Source organism: Crocodylus siamensis, chromosome 5, assembly GCF_052110815.1.
Source record: "Crocodylus siamensis isolate JL-2025a chromosome 5, ASM5211081v1, whole genome shotgun sequence".
Lineage (NCBI taxonomy): Eukaryota > Metazoa > Chordata > Crocodylia > Crocodylidae > Crocodylus > Crocodylus siamensis.
In genome coordinates this window covers 135010311-135027189 of record NC_143399.1, presented here as the reverse complement: position 1 = coordinate 135027189, position 16879 = coordinate 135010311, and the positions used below count along the sequence as shown (strand labels likewise).

The 16879-nt window shown below is 42.5% G+C and overlaps 1 protein-coding gene across 1 annotated transcript in view; it reads right to left on the bottom strand.

Annotated features, from left to right (window-relative positions):
• Window positions 1-10252, bottom strand: part of PIK3R4 (phosphoinositide-3-kinase regulatory subunit 4) — a 39078-nt gene extending 28826 nt beyond the window's left edge. The window contains exons 1-6 of the mRNA XM_090046400.1: window positions 10157-10252; window positions 8880-9659; window positions 7661-7794; window positions 6952-7534; window positions 2351-2485; window positions 1028-1249 (exon numbers count right to left, since the gene is read on the bottom strand). Of these exons, the coding sequence (XP_089902526.1) occupies window positions 1028-1249; window positions 2351-2485; window positions 6952-7534; window positions 7661-7794; window positions 8880-9609 (1804 nt within the window). The 5' untranslated portion in view covers window positions 9610-9659; window positions 10157-10252. The remainder of the gene's footprint in view (window positions 1-1027; window positions 1250-2350; window positions 2486-6951; window positions 7535-7660; window positions 7795-8879; window positions 9660-10156) is intronic.
• Window positions 10253-16879: the final 6627 nt, after the last annotated feature.

Below are 16879 nucleotides of genomic sequence, written 5' to 3'. Positions count from 1 at the left end.
AAGAAGTTTTCTGCTGGATAAACAAGGGTGCTGATCAGAACTGGTTGTCCGAGATCATGAGACTTCATCTCTTGTAGGGGTCCCAATCTTTACTAGATCATGGATAGTAATAACAAGCACATGATGTGCTGTGATGAACATCAGACTTCACTCAGTCTTGGTTTAAATTTTTAATTTCCTGAAGCTTTGAGTAACATTGGAGAGTATGGCAGGAAAACATGTTGCCCATATTTGGGGAGCAATGATTTCTTGTTTCAGCCTGGTTATGTGACGTTAACACAAATGTTATTACAACATCAGCTCATGCCAGTTACTTTCCTACAACAGCCAAGACAAAACAGGAACTAACTATTGTACCTCCGCTAGCCAGGTATCTAAACTACTATTAACACTGGATACTATAATTAGCAGATAAAAAAAAGAAACAGTGACAAGCACGCTGGCAGAGACAGGAAAAATGACAACCCCCAGAACACAGAATATATCTTTGGAGCATTACTTAAATTTTTCATGGTGGTTTAAAGAAAAAAAAAAAAGAATCAGGGCTGGGAAAGGATGTGTAGTTTAAAAACCACTCTTGATGGTGCACATTCAGCAATGCGTCTCACATTTCTTTATACCCCTTTCTGCAGGGAACCTGGAATGCTCTGTGTACCTAGCCTTTGGCCACATCTTTATCATGCAACAATTCTACTATTTATCAGTCATATCTACAGCAGCAGTGTCAAAATCCAGCTAGTGAGCCAGATCCACCCAAGGAGCCCCAAAAATATTACATGAGGCAAGGATTTGTAATCAAGCGATTTAAAATAAGAATACTTGCATTCAAAATAGGATTATTTTAAATCACTCTACCTTGCTACAAAAACAAAAACGGTCATGAGCAGTAAATTGCTTATTGCTCCATTTCTAAATTACTAAAATCTCTACAAAAAAGGGGTTTTTTTTTTGTGAGTGTCAAAATCTCCAAAACTTGTTTGATGCTTAGATGTAAATCAAATATTCAGCTAAGAAGCCAAGTACATACCAACTATGCTGTCAAAGAAAGCTCCCCGGAGATGCCAGTCATTCTTATCATTCAGGAAAGTGATCATATGAGACAGGAGAACATCGTTTGCTTTTTGACGTCCAAAAAAAACGCAGAGACGTGTTATTCCGTTTTCCATTAGAGTCTGTTTCACAATGTTTTCTGGGTCACTAAGCAAAGTAACAACTTTCTGCTGGACCATTTCATGCAAGGCCTGCAACTCTGCAACAGACACACAATCAGCTAGAAATTGAACTGTGGGCATTTATTATACAGTCTGTTAAATGATGTAAACTAATAAATAATTCTGAAGTACAGCTGACACGGTAAGACAGTCATGCATCTGGCTCACTACAGTACAAAAGCAAGGCTTACAAATGAATTCTTGTTCACGTTCTGAATTGGAAGGTGCTGGGCAGACATCTTATTTGTACTCATAATATATCTTAAATCGCTCCGTTACTGCTTCCACTGAGATAACCAACTCATTGCACTTATAGCTCAAGCATAGCTCAAAATGGTAAAAGAAGCATAAGTCAATGGTTCAACAGCAACTGAAACACTTTGAGGCAATAGTGTAGGAACTGCACGTTCCTTTGATAAGTCAGTTGTTTCATATTTCCTAAACAGATCATTAAAAATAAATCTACCATCTAGGTTGCTTATCTTTATTAGGAATACAGAAACAAATAAGCACTATTAGAAGGGGGTAACAAAGATATTTCAAGTTCCATTTAGTTAACAATTATCCTTGCTGAATGGGAGTCCAAAAATGATAAATGAGCGGCAGGCATTCATTGCCAAGTCATACACTAAGATAGTTCTATTCTGTGACTTCAGCGAAGATGCAACTTTATTTAAAAAAAATCTCTCATCAGGAAAGATATCCAAGTGAAGGTAGGTTAAAAGGAGACTCAAAGACATTTCAGTTATTGTCATGTCAGCTTTTCAAGGCAAATTTTGACTCAATCCTTAGCCAATCAAAGGCAGTGTAGTTTCTTGAAAAAAAACACACAGAAATTTAACCACGTATGTGATGCTTGTTCCTGTAGGTAATTTTCTGGGGGGGTTTTGCAGTCCCCTGTGTACAATCTTGCTTCGTTCTTCACAAAATTATAGACTTTACAACTGCATCAGACATGGGGGGAGAAGAGTAGGGGGCTGGAGAGAGTCTTCCTGCCTAGTGAAAAGACTAAATCCCCAGAAGTAAAGAACACTCAGAAATGGAAATCAAAGGAAAGTATGGTGGTTCATGGCTTCCATGCTTTAAAAGCTCAAACTGTAATTCAGAAGCTTCCCAGAGGTAAAAAGAAATGTCACTACCTGTGTCGTAATTGTCACTAGGGTGAGATGCTTCATCCATTTCTTCACCATTTGGCTCATTTTCCATGTTTAGGTTTTTCAGCTGTACTAATTCCAGAAATCTCAGAGCTGTTTCTGCCAGCAGTGCTATGTTCTCTGTAATGATAAAAATGTATGTCCATATTTTTTTCATTTCAAATTAAGAACTGTGCAAGTATGGGGTTTGCAAATTTGAAAACAACACTGATAGAAAAGCCAAACACTGTAGTCAACTGTTGTGAAAGTTCCCATCCATGTTCTGCAAACCCATCTTAGTTGTAACCTATTACCTTACTGCAATTGCAGCCTCAGTGGAAATGCCAGGTGCCACAATTCACTTTTGTGACATGAAGAAATGGGGAAGTTATACTAGTTTAGGTGCATCTCCAAAATTTGTTTCAGGATATATATGCATGTAATCGTAGGGTAATCAACCATATAATCCTGGTGTATCTAGACCAGCACATTAAATGCAGTCAAGTATCAGTGAATTTAGGAGGAAAAAAAAAACAGATTTAAATTAGTTTGATTTTTATTTTTTCAAGGCTTAGACTTACTACACTCATCTGAATTACAGAAAAGTTAGTAGTGTAGCAATACATGTTTTCTACCAACATTTAAAAGAAAGTCAGACCAACAATCCTCTGGCAGTCACTGACAAAGCACATTGCAGTAGAACTTGCAGAAGTGCTGAGAGAAGCTTTTTCTTCATTTCAGTTTATTTGACTAATTAATACAAAGTTAAAAGAGAGTGGCATTTAAAAAGCAGAAACCTTGATTTCCTCCTTCAATCTCTGATTAAAAAAAGGAGGGGAAAGGGTAAGTTCTAGTACTTTCAAAAAGTTGAAGAGAGAGTGGATTTGATACATATCAAATTGATTTAAATCATGAATGAAATCACGGTTTAAAAAAAAAAAAAACCAAACAAACAAAAAAAACACTAGTCGAGAAGCCCCAATGTGGATTTGTAGAAAACAAAGAATAAATTACTGTTGTTTGATATCCTTTATTCATTTAACTTCTTGAAACTTTGGACTTTTAGAAAAAGGTAAGGGCTTGACAGTATGTATAAAAAACTTGCTAAGAGACAATAGGGCTGATGGGTGGGTAACCTAACCAGATCTCCATATACTGCTGGTAGAATAAGATCTCTGGAGACAACAAACTCCCTATGACTGAAGAAGGGTGTTTGTGCCCAAAAGCTTGCAAAGAATAATTTCTCTAACTATTTAGCTGATAAATCTTTATTAATCTATAGGCCCCATAAGATTGGGCCCCTAGTATAGTCCAGACTCTAACAGTTTGCTGTTCATAAAACTTCTAAAAAGGCTACATGAATATATTGTCTCAAATGGTATATAATTAGAAGTTATAATCCCGATTCCATGATGCTATCTTTGAGCTTAAATATATCTTAAATTAAAACTATGTTTGTTTTTTAAGAGCATCCTAGCCAAAAAAGAAAAAAAAAAAATCAAAAATTGAATTAAATAAACAAACCTGATTTAAATTTTAAAAAATCCATTTTTTTTAAACCATTGATTTTTATCTACCTTGGTAGAAGAAAAATGCGGCCAGAAACAATTAGTTCTATTTGCTAACTACAGCAAATACTTTCGTTAGTTTTAAATACAAAAGACTTTGACAACCTTTCTGTTTTCTTATGTTATTTTATTTAAAGCTAATAAAAACCCATTGAAAAGCCTGGGTTTTTTGTATTTTGAACCGAATTCTAAACTTGCAGTTTAACCATAGGCTGCCACAAATCATAAATAGAAGGGGGGGGGGAAAAAAAAAATCAATCTAGTAAATAATTGTTCATCCATATTTTAACAAAATAAAGTACAAAACCAAAGACGATCATGAGCCATAAACTGCATATTGCTTCATTTCTAAATTACTAAAATCTCTACAAAAAAGTATAAAAGAATTTGTGTAAGAGTATACAAATTCACAATGAACCTGTGCTAACATCTGAATAACAGCTAAGTTATACAACTGCTTAAATAAATGTGTCGATAAAGCATAACATATTGACTGGTAAAAACAATTCATTTTACGGCAACCACTGGAAAAAAATCAAACTTTGTATTCCTAGTACTGCTTACAAAAAAAAAATTCAAATCAAGGATTTAAATGAAGGTTTCTCCAATGGCTGGTTTCAATCAAAGGGATTTAAAGTCTGTTAATTAGTCCTAATATAAATTATCTGTTACTTCAAGTGAAAACAGGTTCACAAAGTCTGTGTGGAGCAAGAGAAGATGACAGAGGAAGGCCTATTTACCCATTCAGATACTTATTGTAAGTAGAATGAGTGCTATGAAAACTTCTACTCTACCAACTCTTACTTTCTACGGGAAAAGGGAACACCCCCTCCCCCCCTTGTGTTGTCCTAAATATTCCCAAAGGCTCAGGAATGGGGAAGAGCCTGCCACTGACTTCCTGTGCTGATATGCTAAGAACCCCAAACTGCCTTAATTTCACCTGAGTGACAACCAGTACAAGCAGACAAAGATTCAAATGCTACTCCATCAATAAGATATCCAAGTGCTACTCTATTTCACCCTATTTGAGTCCCTGAATTCATCAGTGCACCTGTGTATATATAGTATTTGATCATCTTAGGGTGCAGACCAACATAACATTTGAACCATTCCAAGAACTTCAACAACTGGAAACAGGCTCACAATTGTTTTGAGTGAGGGGTGTCTGCATGTATGTGGCTAAATGCAGGCACCCTTTATGACTGCAGTGCTGTCAAATTGCCACCAGGAGGTAGTAGTGAACACCCAACCCAACTGTAGCATTCTGTCCACTTTTTCACTAACAGAGTTTAATAAAAGCCTATTCCTGCACTTTCCTGAAAGCTATGTGGCAGTACCTGTCTGGGAATGCCTAGATGTGTATACAGGACAGAAAGGCTGCCTGGACCCCTGCCTCTGGGTTCCTTAAAGGCTGGGTGTTTAGGAGCTGCCACAGTTTTTGTCACTTTTAAAGGCAGATAAGGTTCTTTGGGTAGATATGATATCTTTTATTAGACCAACTATATAGGTGGAAAAATTGTTCCTTGCAAACTTTTGGGCACAAACACCCTTCTTCAAGCATAGGGAGGTTCTGCTGCTGTTCTGTGTTCTCCTGGATGGAACAGAAACCAATATGAAAAATGCAGGTCTGTGAAAATGCAAAATATGTGGCAGTGAGGATCAGAGGCCATGAGAGACAACAAGTATGAGACAGGTAGGTGGGGGTAGGGAAGACAGGAAAATGTTGACCTGGCGATAGAATATAGCTGGTAAAATGTAGCAATGCTATCTGTCACTTTTAAAGAGCACTTTCCCCCAACCACTCAGCAATTCACTCCAGTTCCTAGAAACTGACCAGGATTCAGTGCATCCCAGACTAATTTGGGAGTAGAGGGAAAGCCACATAAGTGAGGGGAGTGCTTAAGTCCCTGGTTCTGTGCATTTGGAAGCTGCTCTCTGCTGCTTTTACACAGCTGGTTAGTTTCCTTCAACTTGTGACAGTGGAGTCCTTGGGCAGCCCCAATTAAGCCCCCAGGAACAAGAAGCAGGGGGCCAAGCAGCTCCTGCCACCTGGCTACATCCCACCCCAAATAAGCCTGCGATTTACCAAACCCTGGTCAGCTGCCAGCACTGGGAGGAAACTGACCACATCTTTAAAAAGGTGGCTGAGAGCTGTCCTCAGTTTCCAACCAAGGACACTGGGGCACTGGAGTTCTGGTTTTGTATCAGAGCATGTTCAGGGGTTGCCATGCAGGGATTAGGGCAGCAACTGTGTGGGACACCTGGATGACCAACCAGACACTAGTTACAAAGTGCTTAGTATCCAACACATAACCAAAGAACTGGTTCAAAATAATACCTGATTATCCAAATATAGTTTTGAAATGATTCCAAAGGTTTTGTTCTAACCTGGCTTGTTTGTGCACCTGGACGACTATGCTTTCAGAACTGCATTTAAACCAGTCTAAGTGTCATGTCTGTCTGCGGCTTTAGCCTTATGATTAAGTCACAAAAAGGCAGCAAGAAGGAAAACAACCAAGCAACTTTTTCTATTTAATGTTTTGTTTTTTTGTTTTTTTCCAGAGACTTATACCAGATGGAATAGCATCACATTCCAGCATCTAAAAGGTAAAAGTAGGATCTGGCTCAAAAGTGTTTTATAAAAAAATATTATAGAGTTTTTACACACACAACTTGAAGAGTGGCTCCTGACAAAAATTAATTCACATAAAGCAGATACTGCTGTCAACAAACTTGTATCTTTACAGCATGGAATACCCACCAAATCAAGAGCAGCTGCTACTAAGGGGAAACCAGCCTGCTGGGGGCACTCTTGCTGCAGTAGCTCTACAGCTACCAGTTCTTGAACCAGCTCATTTCAAAACTAGCAAAGGTAGCTCTACACTTGATCTGAGCTTTCAAGAGGCCATTGTAGCCGCTTCCAATACTTCAGTGCACAGAGCCTGAAGTGACTTTATGTATACAGCCAAACTATTTCAGGACAGTGGAAAATGATTGGAGTAACAAGAAGTGTAAAAGGGGGTTTCCCCAGAATCTTACCAGCATATGCCAGTCTGACGATAGTGGCTTCATCTTGTGCCAGATGTGCTATGCCTGGCAAAATGTATTCTGGGTAAATGTTGATGTCATTGCGTGGCACCTCTTTGACCAGAGCAAGAACTTTAGTTAGTGTTCTCACAGATTCTGCCCTCACCCTAGGCACAGAATCGTTGCTGAATTGTAACAGATATGGCGTAATGCGATCCAGCAGAATCTCCACACTTAATCTTGGTGCTAAATGGAGAATTAGTTCCAAGGCAGCCAGTTTTGAATCGCAATATTTGAGAGTCTGTAAACAGGAAGTTATCACGGACACTAGAATAACCAGCCCATTCTCTTTGGTCTCTCCCTCTGCTTTCTCAGTCCGATCATGCCCACAGAGATTGTGGATTATATTGTCCAAATCCTTACGTATGACCAGTATACGCTCGTCAGCTGATACAAAAGTTTCCTTGGCAAATTGTGCCATGTAAGGCTGGAGGAAAGTATAAAATAGTTCAGGAAATGCATTGTTACGCTGCTGTTTCAAGTAATCTTCTGCTGCTAAGCGTTTATCTGGCTCACAGTGGATCATCTGAGTGACCTTAAGAGAGGTAGGAGTGGAGAAGTGGGAGAAAAAGATGACAAAATTTAGAAATTTAAAATACGCAAGGCAGTTTATCACTTAAGCAAGTCAAATAGAGTTTCTATAGAACAAAGTGTTATTTACCAGTTGTCTGATACTGCGATCTTCAATTTTGTTCAGGACTTGATCAGGGGAAAAGAGTCCATTTCTATATGCCAAAAGCTGAGACAAGTCAAACAATGGTACACCTTCTGTGAAGAGCTCTGCTATTACACAGCCTAGAAAACATCAAACTTTTCTGAGCATTATGAAATAAGAACTTGTCTGCTATCCAGGGACAAACAAAAATATGTGTTGCACAATTCTCAACTGAAGAAAACCATGAGGGGATCAAATATCTGAAGTATCAAGGAACAGTTTAAAGCAACTTTTTATCATGAAAGCTCACTATATGACTTCTGTAGATTCAAAATCTTGCTTTTGAATGCAATTACTATGCTTTGCAAGCATGCAACGTCTTTGAAACATTTCATGCATTTAAACAGCAGAGGGTAGTAGTGTTAAGAAATAAGGCACTGCCTTTAAGCACCCGCTAGCCAAAAAATGCAAAACAAGAAAATGAACACATCACTGTCATGTGGAAGAAGAGCACTAATAAACAGCCCAGAATGCAGGCAAAGGAAAAGGGGAGGCAGAGCTAAGTAATTAAGCGCTCTCAGCTGAACAGCCTTCGTTACTCTGGAGATACTTAATGATGGTCTTTGTCAACAAAAGTTGCCAAATTATTATGATCAGGACCCTGATATAACTGTATTTGTTAGTTTGCTAAGAACAGAAAACCATACGTTTAAACTTTAAGTCCCAATTTTACAATCTAGCCCACATGGGTACAGTGCCATTAATGAGCAAGAAGTTGGACAACATGATCTCCAGAGGTCCCCTCCTAGTTCTCTAAGTCAATAGGACTCCAAAGGTGTCTGTGTACACAGATCAGCTTATAGACTTAAGACCACAAACTATAAAGTCAGACCCACTAACACCATTAAAAAGTAGTAAGGGTTATGACCAAACTTTGGATAGTCTCTTCAGGACATAAGTGAAGGTACACTGGCACAGCAGTTTATACTCCCACTGCTTGGGTACCATAGCCATATATGCATGATGGAAACTACATGAATTCATATATTTTTATACTACTTCTACCTGTAGGAAGTTTTAGGTCCCAGAACCAACACTAAAGTTTTATTTGTAAAAATATTTGTTTCTACTGTCAAACAAAAAAAAAAAATCCTCACTGATGATGCAAAACTGTAAGTCACATGGCACTTGTTCTATTTCCTCACCCCACCCCACACACAAATACCTGCAGAAAAGATGTCCATTGCACGCTTCAATTCCCCTCCTGTTCGCTGATTGCTGTTTGCCAAATCTACTAATGGAGTTGAAGGATCTCGTATGCTCTCTAGTTCTGTGGCAAACAAGCTACCATCAACAAAGCGCTCAGGGGCGATATAACAAGTCCTCCTTCGTGAAGTATCAAAGAAATAATTGAAGTCAGCCGGATTGTCCTCAGGAAGATAGGTTGGTTTAAAACTGGCAAAGTCGGTCAGAAGAACCCAGTTCCAACTGGTCACCATCACATTTTCAGTTTTGATGTCCCCATGACGGACTCCAGATTTGTGGGCCTGGTCCACAGCAGTCAAGATCTGGAAGGCTATCCACCTCTTTTCAATGTTGTTTAGGAACGGCCTGGTGCTGATTCGATCATAAAGGTTGTCCCGTACGTACTGCCTGAAGAGCATAGCTGCTTTCTCAGACAGAGTTGCCTTCTGGAAGGGAAGGCAGTTCTGTGCAGAGTGTAGCCTTATCTTCAACTCCTCCAGCTCCTGCTTGTAGCTGGTGAGTGGCAAAGTGGGATCCTGAATGGCAAACACCTTCACCACCACCAGCCCTTCCCTGTGCTTGGCCCGTGCCACTTTGAAGAAGCGTGTGCTCCCCAGGCTTTTGTCATACTCGAAGTCATGGATGTCCGAGAAATAGCTGTCCACCGAGAGGATCTGAGAAGGAGCGATGCCAGCCAGCTGATTCCCCATGGTGGTGCTATCTGTCCCGGAGGGCAGGCTTCTGTGCTTTGCTGCTCAGCCTGAAAGACAGTCCTGAGGCTATTTAAGCTTTCAAGTTGACACCTGTCCTTTTCACACCTCCCAGGTTGGTCAGAGCCCCCCACCCATACAGGTCTCCCCTTCCCTGGGGCAAACTTGGCACCTACCTACTTGGTGCTTCACGGGGAGGCTACGGGGGGGGGGGCAGTGCAGCCTGGCCCTTGCCTGTTTACCAGCAATTAACGGGGGGGGAGGGATTTCACAGTGCCAACTCTACCCTAAGAGGGCAGGCCCAAAGGCTGCTGATCCCCAATCCCCGCAGGGCTCCGGCAGGCAGGCAGGCAGGGATGCTGGGTGTGGAAATCGAGCTCCCTCCTCCCCTCATCTTTGCTCAGGCACCGGCCTGGCGCCAATCTCCCGGCGGGGGGAGAGATGCAGAGGGGCAGGAAAGCAAGCGTGGGCCCCCTGGGGTTCCTCCCCGCCGCAGCATCCTCCTCCCCTCCCTTCTCCCGCCTTCCCTCCGGCTGGCTGCACTCACGGGCGGGCGCTGGGCAGCTCCGCAGAAGCGGCAGCCGCGACGCGGACGGCGGGGGAGGCCGGGCCGGCGCCGTGAGCTCACATCCTGCGGGCTAGCGCTCCGCCCCTGGGCGGGAACTGAGGAGCTGGGCGGTGCCGCCCCGCGCGCTCAGGGGACGCGCCCAGCCCAGGCACGCAGCGCCCCCTGTCCCAGCACGGCGCTCGACGAGGTCGCTCCTTCCCTTAAGCAACTCCTGGAGCGGCGGGGTTGTGAGGGACCCCGCTCCCCCCACCCCCTCGGGTGCAGCTTGACCCCCTGCAGCCAGAAAAGACAGGACCCCTCCTTAGTTTTTAAGTCGGCGGGTTTGTTTGAGGCATTGGTGACGCGAAGGGGTGCACTCCCTGCGAATGGCACCGCCGGTGGTGCCTACTGGCAGTCACTGCTTGCCACCCGCCCTTCCCCGCTGCTGCTGTTGACAACGGCCAGCGGCATCTGCAGGCGATCCACAGATGCCACTGGCCTGCTGGTGGTGTCTGCGGGTGCCACCCCCCTGCTGCCAACAGTGCCATGGCTGCCTGCAGGAGCTCGCCGCTTACCGCCGCCACACTCCTGCCGCCAACAGCACCGCTGTAGCCTGCAGGAGCTTGCCATGCCCTCCAGCTGCTGGGGGCACCCAGCATCTGTAGTTTGGGGCAAGGGGGAGCTGGGCAGGTGGTTTTGGAAGTGGTGGGGTTGGCACCCTCTTCATATGCTCGGTCCAGGCTTCCCTAAGCCAGTACCAGGAGTAGGGTGGCCAGCACGGGGACATTTGGGCTTTCTGCTGCTCTGTCCTCTATTGGTACCAAACCCAATGCCTTTATGTCCTCTATTTTTCTCCTCGTGAGAAAAATAGAGGACATAAAGGCATCCAGTTTCATATCAAGAGGACAGACAACCAGATTGTCCTCTATGAGAGCCACCCAAGCCAAGAGCCTGGGGTCACGCAGAAGGCAGGGCAGGGGGCACGGCCCAGACTAACTCGTCCATAGATTTCATAGATTTTGGGGGTCAGAAGGGACCTCAACTGATCATCGAGTCCGACCCCAGCCCCAGGTGCTTGTCCTGTCTCCTCTTAAAGACCCCCAGGGTAGGGGAGAGCACCACCTCCCCTGGAAGCCTATTCCAGATTCTGGTAACCCTCACCATGAAGTTCTTCCTGATGTGTAGAGAGGCCCCCACCTGCTTTGTCAGAGGCTGCATCTCACCCAGAGGAGAGGGAGGAGCAGGGCTCTATCTCCCAGCTCAACAGTATTCATTCCTCTCACCCCATCCTGAATACCTCCCCTCAACATGAAGAGGCTGTGATACCCAGCAAAATCTTCCCTGGGGAGAGCGGGTGCTGCACCAGCTCTCTGCCACTCCTCTCCCAACCTTTCAGTTCCGCTTCTGCTCCTCTTAAAGTGAAAACAGATGTCGCCTGACAACTCTTTGTGCCACAAAGAAAATGTTGGTGGTGGCACAAATGGTGACCTGAGACGTAGCTATCCTTTGTTGTGCCACATTGCAGGAAAATCAGCATGTGACAAAACGTAGCAACAGACTATCGCTTCCTTACAGTGCACATCTATTGGCTCTGCAGTGGGAGAGCAGAGCAGCCTCAACTGCTCATGCTCTCTGGCCAGCCCAAGCAAATGCTCTTGGAGCTTGAAGGCACTTCAAGGCCCCACAGCCTTTGTCTGCTTTCCCCACTTACGCAGAAACCCCCAGGGGATCTGGGGTGCCTCTCCATAAGCAGGGAAGTCAGGGTTGCCCACTTAGCCAGCCCCAACCGTACCAATTGCAGGAGGCTGGTCTGACTGAATGGGAAAAAGCCCTGCTCCAATGAGCCAGGCCCATTCCCCAGTGATCAGCACAGGGGCTGGGGCTGGCTGAGCCGAGAAAGCAGAAAGGTCACATCGTCCCTTATCCCGCACCATCAAGGGAAGGATAAGGAGTGATGTGTGCAATATCACCCAGTGAAGCAGATCAGCTGTGCCTTGACACATTGCAGCACAATTGATGTGTTTCATTAGAAAACATCTATTTCTAGCCTCTGTCCTTGCAATGCGAAGGACCAAAGAGCAGCTGAGAAGGCAATAGAGTTATAGCACACTTTATAAGTAGGCCAGGACAACGTTTTTGAACCAAAAAACCCCCTCTTATCAAAATAGAACCATTTTGTGAAAGTATTTTGATATTTTTCAGAATTCTTTGTATTTTTCCCTTGTGACTTTTGTTGTTCTTTAGCAAATAAACACTTAGAAAACTTTTTCCAGTATTTTTTTCTTTTCAAAATTTAATTTTGAAATATAAAATTAAAAAGTTATTTTACGGCTTACTTTAATGTCACAACAATACCTGACTAACCTTGCCAATCAAAGGTTAAAGCAACTCCGGCATTGCCATGCTGTATTACCCTACTTCTGATTGTATGAGCATAGGTATAAATTGTAGGGAAATCGCATGATGGGCACCTTCCACAGAAGGACTGATTTTTGTGGCTTCTTTTTGAAGGAAAGAGGCCAGGTGATTGCTTTGAAACTGAGCTTCTGCTAGAAATCGTTTCTACCAGGCAACTGAGTGGTTCTCCATAATTTTTATTTATTTTTTTGAAGAAAAGTGGTTTTGGCCTGGTCCTTCCTTACTGACTCTGATATTATTTTAGTTTGTAATGGGTGTTGGACAGTTCCCTTCCAGACTGATTTTCTTCTGGAAATGTTCTTGACAAGGCTGGTGGACCTGTTATCTACACATCTGCTCCCACAAATCTTTGTAGGAAGAGGATATGTTAGCAGCAACAGCAGTATCATATTACCTATAGTAACCTTTCACATTTTTTTTGATTCTCGAGTCTAAGACAAAAGGCCAGCTGCAGCAGTGTAGTACATTATAGGCAAAGTGAGACAAAGGGCTGAGTGCAAGTAATGTGATGTATTATAGCATATCCTCCTCTGCAATGGATGGTGATGAGACAAATAAATCTCTATGATCCAAACTTCCCAAAAAGGGAAGCAGGTAACTTCATCTCCTTTTTTGTCCAGGGTCAGACTTAAATGTTAGTAAGGAAATGTCCTTGTTCAGGCCTTTATTTGACTCCTGATGGTTCTCTTCTGTGTCTCCCCAGTTACTTCCTCTTTCAGAGCTTAGAGCAGAATAGGTTTTAAACATTGGAGATGCAAGGAAGTTTTGTGGCTTTTTTCTTTTTTGCTTCTTCCTTAGTGCTCTGGACAACAATTGGTAGTCCATGTTTTGGTGTGGTGTGTAGTAAGTAGGTAAAACAGAGAGCACAGAGTGAGGACCCCTAGGTTCTATTTTCGGCTTCAGGATAGTGTGATGTAGTGGATCCATGTATCATGCTCCCATCTCTTTCCCTCTATTGCAGCAAGTTTCTTTTCTTTTCCTAACTGTGTGATTTAATATTCTGTTCTCAAAGTAAAGACAGCTGAACTGGGAAAGTACTGAAGGTTAATGGACACATGGCTATCTGCCACCTTCAGTTTTTGTTCCCTATCTTTCCAGCTCTGTCAAGGATTTACACATAACTGGTAACAGTGATGCTTACACTTTGGGGGATGTTTATAGGGTGATAAACCCAGTGCTTTAATTATCTTTGTTCTTAAGGTGGCAAAGTGACAGTTTAAAAATATAATAGATACTAATAATAAAGTATAATAGATAAAATGAGTAGTCATTGATATTATTTTGCATTTTAAATAGACATAATCTCTATTTCATTTTAGTGTCACTAGCAGACTAGTAGCTGTTAATACTTGTTAATCACCTTGCTGGGGTCGTTTGACCCCGGTACTCTTTCCGGCCATGGCAGGGGGTCGGACTTTATGATCTGCTCAGGTCTCTTCCGACCCTACCAACTATGAAACTATCTTGTTTAATCTACTGGGAAAGAAAACTTGTATATTTTTAAAATACATTGTGCATTTATAAAATCTCCAACTTGATTCTGTGTAGCTACTAAAAAGGTTATTAACTGGTAGGTTGCCACACCTCCAGATAAAGTATTGTAGTTAAAGGACAAATATATTAATTAAATCAGATGGCTGAATAAAAATGTTTAAGAAACTGAAATCCTTACACAAATTACCAAGCCTTCTCTTAGTACTTTGACAGTACAGTCCCCCATCCAGACCAAACAAGTTAAATGGTATCTGGAAGGAAAAACAGTATCTGGAAGGAGAGATCCTTTGATTATTTCAGGATCACGATTAAAGACCAGGATCCCATATTTCTGTTCTTTGCCCTGATAACTGAATTCTTCTGTGGTCTAGGACAAGTCATATTTTTCTATCTCTGGTTCCCCAACTGAAATGAAGTAGAGATGCCAACCCCTATCACAGAGCCTCTGGTAGAAATAAATGTGGATCAGAGCCAAAACCATGGATAGTTTTAATGCACAGCAAGTGGGATACTGATTGATAAATGAATCCAAACACAAAAAAGAATATACTTCATGGCTTCTAGTAAGAGAATAAGCACAATAGTGACTTGCATATGTGCACTCCCAGTCCAAATATTTGAGTTCTTCCAAGTCTATAGAGACAGACTTACAATCTGAAATGTGCAAGCTGGATGACAGTGAATGATCTAGAGAAGTGATTCTCAGCCAGGCTGCCATGACACCCTGTGGTACCTTGACATACTTTCAAGGATGCCAGGGGGTGCTGTGCAGAGTTGGCACTCTTAGGTGTGCAAGCATGATTCACAAGAGAAACCCAGAAATTTCAAATAGGAATCCACAGGCTCAGTTATTCTGACCTATTGTGGCCTTTCTGAATTCTTGAACTCAATAAAAAATGCTCTGTTATTTTTCCATGGTCAAAAAGCAGATGAGAATTAAGAGCTGTTACTTTCAGAGGGGTGGCTTCAGTGTAAGGAGGGATGCCATGAAACTAACAAGGTGTGCCTTGAATCTAAAAAAGTTGAGAATCACTGATTTAGGGTTTCAGATGAATTGATCCTATTTCTTCATTCACAAACTAAGAGTCCCCTATCCTTGCTCGACTTTTGGGGGGCGGGGGGTCGCTGTTCCTTTCCCTTGTAATAAGTTAATGTAAGTAAATTTGTATATAGTCAAGTACCCTGACTGTTCTGGCCTGGTTCTAAAGGGATGGAGGGAAACTGCATGGTCTGCAGTCCCCCCACACAGCACACCTGCCAGCTAACAATCCCTTTCAATTGGAGAAGGGGAGTATAGACCCAAGTTACCTGGGCTACACAACTCTTCTTTTTATCCCACCAGCCCAAACCTGATTTCCTTCAAAAACAGACATCCATAATAGCCTACATAAATAGATATTCTTACTGAAGGCTGACAGCTTCTGTTGTTTCTTGGGGTTCTTGGCTCCCGAGTGGAGGGCCCCTCAGGGACAGCACTGTACCATCAGCACCCTATTTTAAAACAAGAAAGTAGAGGTTTGTTGCAGTGTCTGGAAACTCCTCATCCTTAACACTGCATGCTACAGACACCCGAGGTTCTTGGTGCCACCCAAAGACTTCAAGGTCTCCACTATCGTGGACAATGGAACCCTCAGAAATGCATTCTTCTGAAGACTTGTAAAAGTGACTATTTAAAAAGAAAACCTTGTGTGTGGCCAAATCACTTTTCTTCTTCAGCCAGTGGCACTTGACTGAACTCGTACTGAAAGTTTTGGTAGCAAAGCTCTAAAGACTCTGGAGATTCTAATCATTCACAGATTGATTGACAGATAGGCAGATTGCTGGAAGCAAGTTAGAAGCTTTCATTCATGGAAACATGGGTGGCATCCCTAAGCAGGAAAAGAAGTGCAGGAAATGCTTTTTTTTCTTTTGCTAGGCAGTAAGGGAAAAGTATATAGAAAGCAATAAAGGCTTGAGACATTGTCTCAAGTTTTCAAACCCTTTCAGAATCTTCTAGTAATATAAGTTAGAAGTTCAAAGTTGGGTGATATATTGTATATTCCCTAGAGACACTTGACATCTGATTCAGTGGTTTTCTAGTCACATTTACTCTGTTGTAATACATTTCCTAGGCCTTGCATCCTTCTTAAGATGCAGGATGGATGGACTGGTTCATTATCAAGGTGATAAATGTAGTAGTAATGTGTCTGTGATTCTAGGCCGGCAGGTAAAATTACTGTGACATGCACAGCTGTTTTGTGTGTTGTGCAACCAATCCTATAGGGAGCAGGTAAGAAGATAGGGCAGGCAGGAGAGAACAGAGCAATGAATCAGACAGGGAAGGGAGACCAGAGCCATCAATCAGGCAGAAGAACATCAGCAGATAGGGCAGGGAAGAGAAAGTAGAGCAATAGATTAAGCAGGGGAAGGGAATCAGAGTGGCACTCAGGGAAGGACTGAACTTACCTCGTGGCACACAAGCCAAAAAAGGTTGGCCTAGTTTCTTAAGGGAAACAAATCCCTTGCATTCTGGATTTTGCTAGCATCTCTGGATGATGCAGCCCACTTAGTGGCACTGCACGGTTTTTTTTGATATGTTAAATATCTTCATCATGTTAAGACAAATTGACCAACATAAAGTTAAAACAGTAATATTTCTGACACTAGTACAAACTTAAAGGCTGTACATAGGCTGTCATGTGCAAGGAAATTCCCTCATTGACTTTAAAGACAGTCATGCCCAGGTACAGAAGGGAAAGCCCACTGCTCAAGGTAACAGGACTGCACCGAAATACAAATCAGATCTTACTAGCTACTTTTTATGCAGTAGGA